Source organism: Colletotrichum truncatum, assembly GCF_014235925.2.
Source record: "Colletotrichum truncatum strain CMES1059 chromosome Unknown Contig_0006, whole genome shotgun sequence".
NCBI lineage: Eukaryota > Fungi > Ascomycota > Sordariomycetes > Glomerellales > Glomerellaceae > Colletotrichum > Colletotrichum truncatum.
In genome coordinates this window covers 2,732,724-2,748,605 of record NW_027222403.1, presented here as the reverse complement: position 1 = coordinate 2,748,605, position 15,882 = coordinate 2,732,724, and the positions used below count along the sequence as shown (strand labels likewise).

Below are 15,882 nucleotides of genomic sequence, written 5' to 3'. Positions count from 1 at the left end.
ATGACATCGAAGGACTCTGGAAGACCGCCCCCCCGATGCCACTGAAGCCAGACCACCACCACCTGCGACCCCCTTGGGACGTTAGCCGGGCGAGATCGCGTCGCAGTTGGCCGGTGCTATCCCTATCCTGGTCACACATCCGGCACAGCTGTGTGTGTGGAGCGGATGGGGAACACGGGTGAGGTGAAAAAGGGTCCCCCGCCCCGGTACGATACGCTATTGGTAGCTTGTGCCCTCTTTATTCTCCCTGTGTTCCTGCAGGTAAGAGAGAAAGTAGGAATCGATCAGGCCGGGAATTTGGGATGAGGAGATGGGGAAGGAAAATCAACTGGGCTGGCTGCACACGATGCGAGATTCGGCCTTATCGCCGATTTTATGACTCGCGATGGGGCAAAATTGGAGAATTCTCGCTTTTAAATCCCCTATGAGGGTGCCCGCGTACAGAATGGACTATCAGCCCTGATGTAGGATGGTCAAAGAGTACATGGAAGTGCATGGGCTCAATGTGGACTGCGGATATGTTCTCTTCAAATATTGGCAACCGGCCGAATCCTTCGGCACTCTGCCCTGTCTTTGAGCCAAAGGCCGAACTTTATCGGGTTTGTTCACAACTCTGCCCAGGGGTTCTGGGCGGATCTCGACTGAACTGGGAGGGGGTTTTATTGGGGTTTTGATGCCACGCGGTTGTGTACTTGATAAAAGACCGCAGGGGAAGAAGCCCACAGATCCCCATCCTCCAAGGGTTCTTTTGTGTGGTACACAGTAAGGGGTTGCCCCCCTCTCCCAGTGTTACTCTGACATAGTGGGTGAAGGAATTGTGTTTCCAGGTCTGGCTCCTCTGCCTGTAGTGGTTCATCGTATCTAGGCCCAAGCAGGATCGTGGTCTACTGCACTATGTAAAGTTTGGGAGGGTTTGGCGCGTGGAGAACAGGTGGAGGCGAGTAAGATTCGTCTCCCAAGTCTTTCCTTTTGTCAGCCTTTAGTTACGACTGTTCCATATCGGCATTTCGATAATTGCGCGTCCTTCCCACTCGAAATGACGACAAAGGCGTCGAATTTTCGGCCAATGTTGAGAAACTAAAAGGACACTAGCAGCACGGAGAGAGACGGTTGCGAAATGAGAGGTGCAGACTAGCTGCTCGCGTCAGGTCTGTTCTCCTCATTCCCCCTCCCCTCCCCCTTCTGGTGCTCTTCTAGAGGGCGCCACAAAACGTCGTACGACAGCCACATCAACGGGAGTCGGCAGCCCGTCTTTTTCCTCCACGGCGCGCCGGATCTGTGGAGTTCTTCTTTGTCTTCAGGCCCTCTTTCCTCCTCTTTTTCTCCGCCTTCAATGAGCCATCGGGCTGAATGGTGGGTTCTGTGCTATTTTGCTCATGTGTTTATTCACGAGTGACCCTTGCTTTCATATATCCGACCGGGACCGGGGTTCCGGCCGTCAGCGTCTGTGAGCCGAGGGATTGCCGCATCAAGGTGGATGACGGAGCAAGGGCAGAGAAGCCCCGGCCCTAAGGCAAGCCACAAGGCGGGAGAGTTTGGTTCCGTATCGGTCTTGTAAGTGATATTGGGGGCCGACGAGATTACAGCGACATGAACAAGTCACTAGTTCCGGCTATCGAGCTGGAACTGAGAATTCACCATCTAGAACGGGGAATTGATTCGGACTGGTCATCTTGGTGCCGAGAATGCATGAGGAGTTTTAGTGGTTGCGATATCTTCTTTGGGCGAAACATTGGCCAGATGGGTCAGTGTCTGATTTTATTAATTCAAATGTGTTGTGCTTTCGAGAGTAGTACGACAGCAAACCAATCATGCCCTGTACATGACATCGAAAGGAAGAGTCAGAGAGGTGTGATTCGCTGGTATCAGTTATGTTCCTTGGGGTTTTATTTCACCAGCACCCAAAACCGCTCATACACTTCATCCGGTTCTGCCTGGTTCGAGTGTGGCTTGGCAAAACCTGGGAAATGATCGAGGTTGGCCGCGGCAACGGTTCATGCGCAACACGGACAAACCTTGGTTTCGCCCCGGTATTTGCCCATTCCAGCTTTTATGCGAGGGGCTGCGCTCCATAAATCCTTTTCCCTGATATCCACTATTCCACGGTCGTTTTGTTCGTGCAGTTGCTTACTGCGACTTTTGTCAGACTGCTGCTGGTTGTCAAAGCCTGAATTGGAGGGGCGGTTTTTGTTTCGTTTTGTGTTGGGTTCTGTGCTTGTTTTTGTTGCTCTGACATCTGATTCCGGGACTTTGGCCTTTCAATCATATGTCATTGTTACGCCAATAAAAGCTTGAGTGCTATGCCGGAAAATCCGGGAACCCGGGTTCCTTCAGACGTCTGATGTATAGTGTGTGAGTGACTGCCGATGTAAGAGTGTGGCGCGGGAAGGATTTTCTGCAGCGTACGAAGCCTTGGCTGCGGCCCAGCATGATTTACTCGGCCGAAACTATTGCCCAATTAACTAGCTAGCCAATCACTCGGCCAAAGGCATGTTTCCAAGGTTGGTTGTGATACTTGTTGGTTGTCCATTCCAAGTGCTACCCAACACAGCCTCTCAAGATACGAGGATGAACCCGGGTCAGCTTCACAATTTACAGTTTGACATCTCACGGAAATCCGCATTTTACTGCAGTAAAAATTCAAATCGAATGAACCAGTGGAAGATTCAGGCGAACGGAGATGGCTTCCTGTTGAATGCTGTTGTGACGTGAGTGTGGGCATTAGAGTTTGGCATTTCGGACGCAACCCCGAGATGGATATGCCTGCTATGAAAAGCCACGGCAACTCCGCGTTTTCTGGATCGATTATCGATCTTTTGGTTTTCTTGGCAGGCTCTGCCGGGATTGGTGAGTTTAAATACTACCCAAAGACTGTTAACCGCTTCATTTGGGACTTTAGAAGTTGCATTTTTGACCACATTCAATTAGATTGTGGATAGAAGCTGTGAAGAAAGAAAACTTAGTCGGCGGGAATAGCCAGCGCCTTAGCTTTCAAGGTCGTTAACCATTCAAGTAGGACCCTTTCATGTGCCTTCCCAAGTGGGAAAAGCTGCCGTTAGTTTGTTAAGATAGACTTTGCCCCTTGCATTTCTGACGGAAATTTCTTGCTCTTGAGATATTAAGTGCCGTTGAATTAGACGTTTTCCGGAGAAACCGTAACTTTGTGCTTCTTATCACGTTGTAGACTTTCAACCTGGAAATATGCCGTTTTGTAGATGTCAGAGATGTCAGCGCACATGTCAGCATCTCTCCCTCTGCGGTGCGTTTGCCTTATGAGCCCGCTATTCAAGGGGTTTCGGCCCCCAACTCCAGGTTTCTGAATCGTACGTTTTCACAAGAGTCATTCAGGTGGCTTGGAGTGGATGGTCGGAAAATATAATGTTTCCTTGGCATGCCTGAAACTCAACATTGAAGTTGCCACGGTCTGCTCGAAGCGGCGTAACGTCTGACTTTTTTTACCCAAGACTTGTCTGATGCCAGTTTGGGAAACGTTCTAGACCTCAACTCGCAGCTGAAGAAACGACAGTCGCTACTGATTTCGGCATGTTACGGATAGACCGCTGATCGATTCGATCCACTGAGATGGCCATGACTCGTCTAAGAGTCGTCAGCAAGGTCAGTATAGTACTTTTTCAGTTCATTTCGCTACAGGCCATGATAGAAGGAAGGCGAATACGGTAATATGAAGACATGGATTCAATCGATGGTCCCTAGTAGCCGAGGGTTTATTATACAGCCTCTCAGGTTTGCACATTTTCAGAGCAAGGTGCCTATTTAGCAAAACAAGTATAATCAAGGGAACTGACAATACTTTGTGTAAATGATCGAATTTATCCTCGTGTGTCGTATTATATACGAATCTATTTTCTCCTTGAGTATGACAGATAATTTGTAGATGACTATAGTATTCTTTCTCTCTACCTGCTGCTGTTTCCTAGCCAGTTCTAACCTCACTTATTAAACATGAAAAAGTAACACAAGTACAGTAGACATAGCTTCTGGCTATCAACCTCGTCTACCGTTATTGCTGCGTTCATGTTCCTTTTGCCCAAACCAGTAGGGGCGGTCTTAATATGGACTCGTCTAACAAAAGATAATGACGGTAGATAGGCAAAAAATGCAAAAGCATATTCCGGAACGGGGAATTGAACCCCGAGCCTGACGGAGCCCTCGTATGAGAGCGTCAAATGTTGACCATTACACCATTCCGGATTTGATGATGTCAAGAAGGCGGACACAAGGAATTATACCACGCAGGTCCCGCCTAGTCAGTGGTGGGACCCATAAAATAGTGGCGATCTCTTTATCCCTAACGAAGATTTTTCACCCTACGGAGGAAAACGAAAAACAACCAAAGAAAGAGTAAAAGAAAAATAAAAAGTAAAATTACACGGAAGAAAGACAAAACAGGAGCATTTGGCATCCAGAAACAAAAGATGTGATCAGTGGGAGGCTTGAACTCCCGGCCTTGGCATTACACAACATGTCGGCTGACATATTAGTACCACGCTCTAACCAACTGAGCTAACCGACCCAGATTCTTAGATGTTTGTTGATGCAGAATTTGCAAAGATGACCCCTATGCAAGCAGATCCGACAAGGATTCTGGCTGCCCTAAGGTGATGTGAGTGGGATTAAGTATCTCTTTGTCACTGAGTTCCGACATACATCTCAGAAAAAAGAAAGAGATTCAAGACAGAAGAATACAACGTCGGTGAACGCAAGAAAAAGCATCTTGGAAGCGCTCTGAAACCACAAGCCCATCCGTACTCCTAACCAGCTAAATCAGACCACGAATACTCTGGCCTCGTCCACTCAAAGGTATCTAACAAGTCAAAATTGAAATCCAGCTGCGCCGAAAAATCCCAGTCCATAAAGTCCGTAGACAGGCCATTGTTGTTTGGCGTCATGTTGAGCGCCTGGTCCAGCACTCGCTGTACAATGACCTTGCAGTTGGCGCAGATGTTGCCGTTCGCCTCCTTCGGACCGACCCAGTTGAGAAACCCGACGAGGAGGCTGAGCACCTGCACGATGCTTGATCGAGAGATATCGTCGTTGGCACCGCTTGCATTGTTGAGAGTGACTGATGGCTTTAGCAGTTCAAGGCAGAGGATTCCGCCGCCCGGAGCTGCGTATGCAATGACCTGGTTTGAATTAGTATATTTCCTTACACTACGCAACACACAAACTGTATGCTCGCTAAGATCAAACTTACCAGCCATTTAAAATCTTCGTAAACCATGGCAAGACCGTCCATATTCGTCCAAAACAGCAAGGCAGTCGAGGTCATTTCGAAACTGGCAGCCAGCAAATCCTTCTCATTGTCACAACCGTGACGTCGCAGAAGCCTTTCTATAAAGAAGAGGTTTTGCAGGTGCTCCAAACGCATAAGCAACCTGGGATATAACTTATCCGAACCAATATCCGGGTCTCGAATATTGGATTCTTTGAACACTAGCACGGATGGCATGTCTGCAGCAGCTTGAAGTTCTCTGTTCTTGAGAGCACTAGTCAAATATTAGCATTTCTGACATTCACATCATCAATGATTATAGACCTACTATAGGACGTCTGGCGTTGTAGCCGCCTCACCTCCGAGATAAATCTCAAATATCTCATCTCTGATGAGCATTAATTGCGCCCGGGCTCGCCAATATGTAATAGAATAGCCAGCCCCATCGGTATTATATCCATTGGCATCGAGTGCGGCGACACCTTGCGCCAGGACCTCCTCGCCCGCAACCAGATAGTCGTCTTTGAGGTCCAGAGGCGGAGGAGTCAGCATATATCGCCGGCTAAGCAGAGGTGGCCTCCCCGTGATCGAGGCGACAACTTTATCAATGATGAAAATCTTGTACAATAGTCGCCTCCTAATCTCCGATGCCAATGTTGGCTTGTAGGGCCCTTTATTTGTCTCGACATGGAGGCCAAGAAACGTCACCAAAGCCACTGCCTCGCCATTATACATCCAGCATGAGAGGCCTGGTGAACGCAGTCAGCCTTTCTATTCTCATTTGGAAGAGGACGTTAATCATGACAAGACATGATGGAAAATACTCACTAGTATCTCCAGAAACGATCGAGGCGATGATCGTACGTTTCCAGTAGACATAAAGCAACAACGTGTTCCCAACTTCAGTGGCTCGCCTAGCCAGAGCCTGGCAGTCATTAATGCACTTTCGGTACACATCCCGTAACCTCAGAGACGCAGGCCTTCCTTCCAGCGACGGAGGCCGAGCCTCTGAGCGTACCAGGTGCTCATTTCTGGCACTGAGCTCCCAGTAGATGAAAAGGATCCCCAGCGTCTCCCAGCGGGTGTTTGGCCCAGTAAACTGAGCCATCCAAACCTCGGCATCGGCCTCGTGCTCCGAAAACGGCCGCGCCGTGTTGGTGCACAGTATGCGGACCAACTCCGAGAGCTGTGCGTCGTCCGGAGTCGCCCCGAAGTAGCTTCCAAAGTTCTCGTATAACATGTCCAGAGCGCGTTGTGCTACAGGACGGACGAAAGCGTCATGAGGATCGAAGTGTGATGTCAACAACGCCCGGCCCTTGGATTCTTCGGGGACACTGCGCAAGACGAATAAACACGTCTCCAGCGTTGTAGTCGACGGCGGAAGCTCAGTAATACTTATTTGTGAGGTAGCACCTATTGTACCGTCATCGGTATGGTTTGGCCTGGATGCTCCGGTGTCAGGGCTAGATAAACCATCGCCAACCTCTCTATAAATGTCGCCAAACGAGGTCTGCCCCAGCTGGCTTGGGGATGACACCCCGATACTTGAATGATTGTGGCTTTGCAGCCCGCTGTCAGCAATCTCGCTGCTGGCGCATTGAATAGTTCTCTGCAGAGGATATTCGACAGCAGTCGATCCAGTAAGAGGGTGCTCGGCACCCCTATCTGAGCCCGCAATACTGGGACTGCGGCTCGAGGTCCTCGGTCCGCGCACTGAGGTGTCCTGCGGCTGCAACTGCGCCGGGGAGCTCATAGTGTACTCGCACTTCTCTGGCTTCCGCCTCCTCTTGCAGCTGCTGCAGACCGGGCTGGCATGATCGCAAGCGACTTTACGTCGGCGGCAGGGGTCGCAGGCCTGAAGCCGACCGTTCTTCCGGTAACGTAGGGGAGTACCCCCGGGCTCCATTATGGATACCGAGAAACAATAATTCAGAGACTGTATATCGAAGCTAGCGATAGCATGTCCGAGACAGAAATGTGATTGTAAAATTCGAAAAACGCAGTCTGGCCGATGTTGTCAATGTTGAAAGGAATGGCTAGGGGGCAGCTGGCCGAACTTACTAGCCGAACTTTCCAAAGTTCGGCTTCGGTAAGTCCCACATTTTCGGTAAGTAAACTCGGCTTTCCTCCCGAGCTATACTTCGCATTCCCCCATATTGACGCCATTGACACTGGCGGGTCTCGACTGACATGTTGAAATGTCTAGACCGGCTGATTGGACCACTCAAAATCCATGATGGGGGTTTTTTTTTTTTCCTATTATTTAACTGCCGTCACATCAATCCCCCGACGCCGGCGTCCAGGTCTGAGGCGCGGGGTTACGTGGATAAGATTTAAAGGTTTGACTAAAACGAGCATTTCTCAAATCGGAGGACTGTATTGATCATAGAGTCTCTTCCAGTAATTGCTTTGATGGCTCAATCGTTCATCTTTATCTTTGCACCACTGTGATCTCAATGAAGCTGGTTCCAGCTTCAATCTCACTCTCATCATGTTCACCACCGGTGCCGATCAAACGAACTCCTCACCGGAGCCCTTTTCCGGGTTAACCATAGCCCCCAAAGAGAAGAGTGGCATCAGCACCATCATGACCGAGAATGTCAATGATGTAGATGGACCCCCGGATGGTGGCCGTCTGGCATGGCTGCAAGTTGCCGGTGGATTCGCCCTTTGCTTCAACTCCTGGTAAGCATCATCCAATTGTCGCAGTTCTCACACCCTCACTAACTTCGTTTACAGGGGAGTCCTAAGCTCTTATGGCGTTTTCCAGACCTACTACGAGCAGAACCTCAAAGACACCTCGGTGGATGCTATAGCTTGGATAGGCTCCATTCAATCCTTCCTCCTCCTTCTCATCGGCGTGCTCGTCGGACCTCTCTATGACGCAGGCTACTTCCGCAGCCTGACGCTGACAGGAATTATCCTGATCTTCCTCGGTTTCTCCATGGTCAGCCTTGCGACCCGTTACTGGCAAGTCCTGCTTTCCCACGCATTCTGCGTAGGTCTCGGGGCGGGCTGCATCTTCATCCCCTCCGTCGCCATCATTCCCCAGTACTTCTCCAAGAAGCGGGCATTAGCGACGGGAATAGTGGCGACAGGAAGCAGCATAGGCGGCGTATTATATCCCATCCTTTTCCAGAACCTGCTCTTGAGGGTAAAATTCCCCTGGGCCGCGAGGACATTGGCATTCATCTCACTCGCCACAAACGCTTTTGCTTTTGCTGTAATGCGGCCCCGGGCGGGATATGGGAAGAAAAGTCGGCGCGTCCTCTTTGACTTTTCCGCGTACCGCGACAAATCCTTCGTCTTCTTCTCCATAGCCATGTTCTTCAACTTTTGGTCTTACATGGCTCCCATATACTACCTTCAGCAATACGCCCTTGCCCACGGGATGCCTGACGAGGGCCGTTCCGGAGTGGCGTATTACCTCGTCGCACTTATCAACGCGGGCTCCGTGTGTGGCCGGGTTCTTCCGGCATGGCTTGCGGGCCGCTTCGGGCCGATCAACATGCTCCTCGCCGTTTCCGTCTCCATCGCTATCGTGTCGATGTGCTGGCTGGCCGTACACGACGGCGCCGGTAGCGTGGTGTTTGCAGTGGCTTTCGGGTTCGCGTCCGGCGGGCTTACATCGTTGCCACCAACTGTCGTCTCGACTTTGGTGCCGGATCTGAGTGTCCACGGAACCTGGTTAGGGATGGTGTCCACGACGAATGCGTTTGCGTCGCTGGCGGCGCCACCTATCGCGGGAGCTCTCTTGGAGTCTACAGGTAGCTACCTGGGCATACAGCTGTCTTCGGGTCTGGGTATGGTTGTTATGACTATATTTGTGGTAATCCTGAGGATATCGAGAATTGGCAAGAGTCGAGGATGGATAGCATAGACGAGCTCTTCGGATGATTTAACTAAATATAGAGTCTTAGCATCAAGATCAACAGTCACAAGCCGTCAATCAAATTATAGATTTTCGGCTATGCTACCACGAGTTTGATGGTCTTCTCACAACTTTGGATCATGCATCGTGGAGTTCCGACGGCAAAATTTACAATTAAAAAGGCACCTCAGTAGTAACGCCAGGCTCTTGGCCATAGTCAGGCCACAATGACAGAGGAACGGGCACACCGGGGCATTTCCCCCGGCAGACGGCGCTTAGAGATAACGCTGAAGTGTCGGAAGTGCTTGAACTCAAGCGTCATTCTCTCGTGGCATAGGCCTGCAAATGATCAGTGGGTCTACCGCGCTTGTTTTGAGGGGCCATCGTTGAACTAGATCAAAGAGGTTAACAGGATGGGAATCCTAGTACGAATGTGCAGTTCCCGACTATGTGGTTATTCTATCGGGCCGGAGCGCTCGGCTTGCACGGATGGGGCAAAGAGCCGCTTGGCCCATCTGTCGTTTGCTGCTCGACGTGGCATGCTTGGCTTAGATCCCACTTCCTAGTCTAGATCCACCAGTCAGCACATAAGCCTGCAAGTCTATCGACATCCTGATGTGTCTGGTGAGAGCTTTGATTCAAGTATGGAGTTAGTGTGCGATGTCCCAACATGGCTTCAGATTCTCACGATGATATCGATCAGACGAGGAAAACGAGGACTCAAGGTCACAAGCTCTTTCTAAGTCTTCCGGTCTGCCCTATCTTGTTCAGCGACATTCGCTCCATGAGTGACAAGGCCATAGTCGGCAGTGCAGTACATCCGTTTCCACACAATAATTATTACAAGTCTAGGTCTATTATCAAGTCATGGGTATGTGTAGCTGCGCTGAGCAATGCATCGTCTAATGTCTATCCTCTATCACCATCTCATGAGCCTTCCGGCGCAGCGGCGGCCCCTTCTTCACCACCAGGCTTCCCAGCCCGTCGGTTCCTCCACTCCCTCGCCAAAAACATCAACGCGACACCCAGACCCAGCCCGGAAAGCCCAATGCCCATGTACAACGCACCCTTGAACCCCTTAAACCTGTCTTCGGTCGTCTCCGCCCCGTTGTTGACATGCACCTCCACCGTGCCAGCGAATCCGACGCCCAGCGCGATGCCGTAGTTGACCACTGTGTTGACCAGACTGGCACCGATGCCCTGGTGCTCCCTCTTGACGGCGTTGGACAGGATCAGCGTGGCGGCGGGGAAACTCATGTCCATGCCGAAAGGCATGATGATCATGGAGACGAAGATTTGCGCCCAATAGATCTGGTTCTCGGGGGCAGTGGCCGTGAGAATGACGCCGATTGTAAAGGCGACCAGCGCTATCGTCATGACGATCGCAGGGCGGACCTTGAGAGGACCGAGGAGCTTGCCGGTGATGACGGCCGCGATACCACCGCTAACCACGACGGGCGAGAACCACGCACACGTCAGGAGCGGCGATAGGGTCCGGATCTCCTGCAGGATCTGCACGAGGTACAGCGTCCAAACGCCGAACGTCGCCCAGCCGCACACGACCGCCGCGAGCACGAAGCCGACGTCGGCGTTGACGGCGTCGAATGGCAGCAACGGCTTGGGCGCGAACTTGAACTCGATGGCCGCGAAGACACCAAACAAAATGAGCCCCAGAATCAGCGGCACCAGAACCTCGGCGTTCTTCCACCCAATGATGGGCGCCTGGTTCCACGCAAAGTTGAACAGCACGAGGGCGACGATACCGGTCGCGGCGCCGGGGATGTCGAGGTCGACGAACAACTCCTTGAACCCCCGCGGCGGGCCCATCTTCCTCGGCGGCTCGGGGATGATGAAGAAACCAGCGACCGCCAGGACGGCAAGCCAGATGGAGAGAGCCCACAGCGCCCAGGGCCACCACTCCAGCTCCAGCACGGAGGCGATCGCGGCGCCGACGACACCGCCCATGGGGGCCACGGCACCGAAGAAGGAAAAGACCATGGCCTTGCGGTGGCCGGGCGGGTACGCCGCGCCGAACAGGGCGAGGGCGTTCGGGAGGCAGATGGCCGGGCCGATGCCCTGCAGCACTCGCGAGAACACGGCGAGGGTGAAGTTGGAGAAGACGCTGAGGCCGGCAACCATGGACCAGATGGAAAACCAGGAGAAGCCGATGATGAGCATGCGCTTATAGCCGAAGGCGTCGCCGAGGCGGCCGGAGAAGAGGATGAAGGTGCCGACTGTGAGGGAGTAGCCCGCGACCAGCCAAGCCAGGCGGGCCGGGTTGTCGACGTTAAAAGAGCTGCCGATTACGTGAAGGAGGACGAGGGTCTCCATGTATGCGGCCTCTGAAAGGTGTTGTCTGTTTAGCTGTTTGAATCCTCAAAACACAGACGGGGCAAACTCACGGGTACAGAACTGAGCCATGCAACAAATGCCGACGAAGAGCGCCTCGCGGGGGAACGACATGGTCGTGGCGACCCAGACTTCCGAGCCATTGGTCTGCTGCGGCGTAAGACCATTGCCATTGTCGTCGCTGGGCTCGTTGCCGTCCGGGGACGTACTCGAGTCGTCAGAAGTCGTCTTGTCTTCTTTCGTCATATTGACATCGGGCGTCGCCGTCGCCGTCCTATCTTCGGAGAGCGTATCGACGCTCTTGCGGTGCTGCTTCTCTGACGGAGAAGCCATGTTGACGGGTCGAACTTCTTCCCTCGGAGGTAGCTTGACTGCAAAAACTGACCAGGAAAACCAGAGAAGGAAACCCAGAGTCAGAATTGCGCGGGCGAGGGTGAGTTGAAGTAAGGATCTCCTGCCCCGTACCCGGGTGATGCGACGGCAGATATGAGCGGGACTCTCTTCAAATTCGCCATTCCCGAGCTGGGGACGCTAGCTAGCTCCAAGGATGGGGGGACCACCTCTTCTTCAAAGAGAAATCAAGAGGAAAAACACACACCCCTAGACCGGCGAGGACAAGCGCCTTTGCCAGACAAGGGACTGGATTTGCACGGTGACATACACGTGGGATTGGCCCAATTTTTTGCAATTTGCAAGGCCGCCGTTATAGCACGACCAGGGGGTGTGTGTGTGTTCTCGGGATGGATCCGTCATGATGGCGGGTGGGGGGGACCGAAAGGGGGGCTCAATGATGAAAATCAGGTCGATTTTGTCAGTATCCTGTCTCGTTTCCTCGCCGGAAAATGCCAGTTGGCCAGTGGGAAGGTTGAGGGCGAGGGGACCCAACATTGTAACGCTTGCATACCCGGCCGCGCGCGAGTCGGGACCCGGAAGCAGATAGCTTTTGACTCTCGTTTTCCGAGTCTGTGCAGTAGTACCTAGCTGACTGACTAACATTGTTCTTTTATGGGGCACCCTGTCTGGATATTTTTTCTCTTTTGGGAATACCGCTTTTCAGATGTCTAAATTGATGTCCCATCCTTCAGAATATTTTCCATTGGGATGACGTTAAATGGATGGGACAATACATGCCAAGGTCCCATAGATTGTGGCATCGCCGAGTGTCACATATTGAAGGAGGCTTCTTCTAGAAGATGCCAAAGGTTAAAGAATCTCCCTTGGCTAGGGCCAAGAAGACTCATCGAACCTTAGCGAAGACGGAAAAGAACACGATATCCAGGTGCTGCCCCTGGCTTGGGGTCGACACCCTCCGCTCATCTTCCGCTCACCGTCGTGCTCGCCTGGGAAAAAACGTGCTTAAAAAACCTCAACAACCCTCGCTTCCAAATACAGTTTGAGGTCACGAGGGGAGGCCCAGACTGGTTATCAGCTGCAGGGAGAGAGCTTTAAGCATGCAACAGGGCTGAGAATGCGATACTAGTAAGCCAAGCCAGCCACACAACTTCTGCGCAGGAAGCACCAGCAGGCGGCCTGGGCTGTTCCATGCGGGGGTGTAAAAAAAAAGCCACCAAGGGACCATTGTAGTGTAAGCCACGGGCGCAGAGCAGCGCCGCACGCTTGCGAGAGCTAAGACGGCGCGCCATCCCAAGAACGTCGGAAGCGGCTATGCGGGGTCACTGAGTCAAGGTCATCGCTGACAAGACACTGACAAGGCAAAAGACAGCTCCCACTTTGCGATGGGTGCGTGGATGAATTTTCGCTGCTCAGCTCAGCACTGACTAGCATCCGGCCTTATCGCCTATCGCATTTCGGCTCCGAGGTCGGCAGCTGATACCGGCTTATTAAGCCGACGGGCGCCGTGGGTGGGTCCCGATGACGCTGGATTTTCGGGTCGGGACCTGATTCATTTGGTCAAGGCGGCCGGAGGAGCTGGTTGGTTTGTAACGGCGCGTGCTATCGTCATTTCTGCGGGTAGTGGATGATTACACTATTCATTGAGATTGAGCGACTCAGTAAAGTCTCCGTCTCTACTTTAGCAATTTTTTTTTTTTTTTTTTTTTTTAGCTATCCCGGTTGCAGAATGACCCCGGTCCACATATCGGAACTACGGAACGGAACTACGGAATTACGGAATGCCTGTTCCAACTCAACACTTACATTGTCGAGTTAAGAAAGAATTTATTCACGGCCGGGGAATTTTTACCGTTCTCGACGATATGTAAGCATTATATCTTGTGTTGTCATGCATTGCATAATGCAGAATCACATTGCAAACGCCATCTCAACTGTAAACGGGTTCGCCTGAGTAAGTTCACGTCGACCGACAGCTTCATCTGAATTACAAGATGAGTGGACCACAATAGGTGAAGTATATACAAACTCCATCCACCAACTACACCCCACCCCACAACTCCTCCTGTACTGCACCCTCACAGGCACTGAGAGTACCAGTCGTTGGCCTTCTGGCAAGTATAAGGGCTGGCGCAAACAGTGCACCCGCTGAACCCGTTCCCGCCGCACTGATCCCACCGTTTCGCCGTGCAGCCACCAGGCGGGGCTGCCGTAGACGTAGCCGGAGGCGGCGCCGAGCTCACCGTCGTCGTGCCGGGCTGTCCCGAACCGCCCTAATCACAAGTCAGCGTCCTCGCGTCACTGCACTTCTCAAAGCCTTTAAGGGAACTCACCGTAATGCCAAACCACTTCAAATCCTCCGCCCCCATGACCGGCACGCTGTGACCGACGCCCGACCCGTAGATACCCTCCAGGTTCGGCCCGTACACGTACTTGGTGTACTGCCCGCTCGGCGTCCCGGGCAGCGTCTGTTGCGCCGTCAAGCTGTACCCGAACACGCCAGTCCACTGCTTGATCGTCTCGTTCCAATTCTGCGGGTACAGCGTCGTGTCGGCGCTGCCGTGGTAGATCTGCATCCGCGGCCGGGGGCCCGAGTATCCGGGGTACATGTTGAGCGCTGTCTGCCGCCAGACGGCCTGTGTGGAGATGGACTGGCCTTGGCTGCAAGTCGAGTTCCACCCGTTCACGGTGCCGGTGTAGAAGCAACCTGCGGGGACGCCGGAGTAGGCGATGCCGGCGGCGAAGAGTTCGGGGTAGGTTGCTGCCATGACGTTCTGACCCGTATTAGTTATATTTACGAGAGACGATCTCAACTGAGTCTTGTTGGCTCTTAAAAGAAAGAAGCAGAAGAGGTGGAAAGACAGAACGACATACCGTCATCATAGCCCCTGAAGACGTTCCCGTGACAAACACCTTGCTCTTGTCGCCATTATACTTGTCCAGAGTATACGTCACCATGTTCGCAATGGCATTGCTGTTTCCGCCGCCATTGTGAGTCAACGACGCCGGCGAGCTCACGTCCCAGCATGTCCCGCTGTAGGGCGACTCTGGGTAGATGACAATTAGCCCGTAGGTGTCTGCGTACCCGCGGTAGGGCGTGCCGGAGTAATACGCGTTGGCTGTGCCGGAACAGTAGTGGATCGCGACAATGATGGCGGGGTTCGCGGCCACGCGGTCCGGGACGTAGATGTACATCTTGGCCCCCGAGGGGTTGGCGCCGAAGCTGGTCACTTGCTGGAGAGAGGCGGCTGCCGCAAGGGTGCCGCTGAGGGCGGTGGTTAAGAGACTGAAGAAGCGCATTGTAACTGTGAAAACCTGGACAGCCTTGAGAAGTGGGCTTGTCTGCTGAGAGGCATGGGGGCATTGGAAAGAGGAGCCAGCTCGCATGATATATACCGCTGGTTCAAGCTGAAAGTTGTGAATAGGGCAGCGGACGTGATGATTCCGGGGGTAGCTGTGGATGCAGACCCCCCTTGTGAGCTTTCAGACCCCTCCGTGCCACAATGTGACCATTCCCTACGTTGAGGCCACCATTATGAACGCGTGTCTGGAGGTTTTGAGATGCCATGTCTACAAAAACTGGACACACTGATCGTCTGCTCGCCAGCCAGCTTTATCTGGGAAATATGATCCCATACGCAACTCAGATACTTGGAAACAAATAACAAATCGACTCCCAAAATACGTCTCCATGCAATTGACCAAATAAACTCGGACCGCAGCCCAACCTCCGCCCCCGAACCGGAAGTTTTCTCCACGCGTGGGGCCGCATGATTCCGCCAATGATGCGGTCTCCTAAACTCCAAATACCGAAAATATATAGCTCCCAGGTCCTTGGAAACGCTGAACATGAATAACCGGGTAACTAGCTGGATAAAATCAATCTTTATTCCCAAATCATGGTTCAGAATGCAAACTATTCCCATTTTCTGAACCGCAAAAGTGCTTCCGCGCCACGACCCGGCCGAGTCTATGCCTAATCGGTTCCCATCTCGGACGTCAACACCGGCTCTTACCGCATTGCGTGCCACACTCGTCCTCCCAATGGAACGTTCCCCATTCCCCGGGTGAGCGGAGG

General features: G+C 52.6%; 5 protein-coding genes across 5 annotated transcripts; 1 reads left to right on the top strand and 4 right to left on the bottom strand.

The window, feature by feature from the left end:
* Positions 1 to 4,772: 4,772 nt before the first annotated feature.
* On the bottom strand, positions 4,773 to 7,139 carry CTRU02_210023 (fungal specific transcription factor; the record flags this gene model as incomplete). The annotated part of the gene is made up of 4 exons (XM_036720841.1): positions 4,773 to 5,144; positions 5,216 to 5,507; positions 5,562 to 5,982; positions 6,062 to 7,139. 4 exons carry the CDS (start codon positions 7,137 to 7,139, stop codon positions 4,773 to 4,775), a joined length of 2,163 nt encoding a protein of 720 aa, XP_036587681.1.
* A 585-nt stretch (positions 7,140 to 7,724) lies between these two features.
* Positions 7,725 to 9,113, top strand: CTRU02_210022 (uncharacterized protein; the record flags this gene model as incomplete). Its single annotated transcript, XM_036720840.2, has 2 exons — positions 7,725 to 7,918; positions 7,973 to 9,113. The coding sequence occupies 2 exons, from the start codon at positions 7,725 to 7,727 to the stop codon at positions 9,111 to 9,113; spliced, it is 1,335 nt and encodes a 444-aa protein (XP_036587680.2).
* A 918-nt stretch (positions 9,114 to 10,031) lies between these two features.
* CTRU02_210021 (Drug resistance protein YOR378W-like 4) lies at positions 10,032 to 11,435 on the bottom strand (the record flags this gene model as incomplete). The annotated part of the gene is made up of 1 exon (XM_036720839.2): positions 10,032 to 11,435. One exon carries the CDS (start codon positions 11,433 to 11,435, stop codon positions 10,032 to 10,034), a length of 1,404 nt encoding a protein of 467 aa, XP_036587679.2.
* Positions 11,436 to 11,480: 45 nt separating this feature from the next.
* CTRU02_210020 (Drug resistance protein YOR378W-like 4) lies at positions 11,481 to 11,699 on the bottom strand (the record flags this gene model as incomplete). Its single annotated transcript, XM_070205378.1, has 1 exon — positions 11,481 to 11,699. The coding sequence occupies one exon, from the start codon at positions 11,697 to 11,699 to the stop codon at positions 11,481 to 11,483; it is 219 nt and encodes a 72-aa protein (XP_070061026.1).
* A 2,183-nt stretch (positions 11,700 to 13,882) lies between these two features.
* CTRU02_210019 (PHB depolymerase family esterase) lies at positions 13,883 to 15,104 on the bottom strand (the record flags this gene model as incomplete). The annotated part of the gene is made up of 3 exons (XM_036720838.2): positions 13,883 to 14,077; positions 14,138 to 14,578; positions 14,679 to 15,104. The coding sequence occupies 3 exons, from the start codon at positions 15,102 to 15,104 to the stop codon at positions 13,883 to 13,885; spliced, it is 1,062 nt and encodes a 353-aa protein (XP_036587678.2).
* Positions 15,105 to 15,882: the final 778 nt, after the last annotated feature.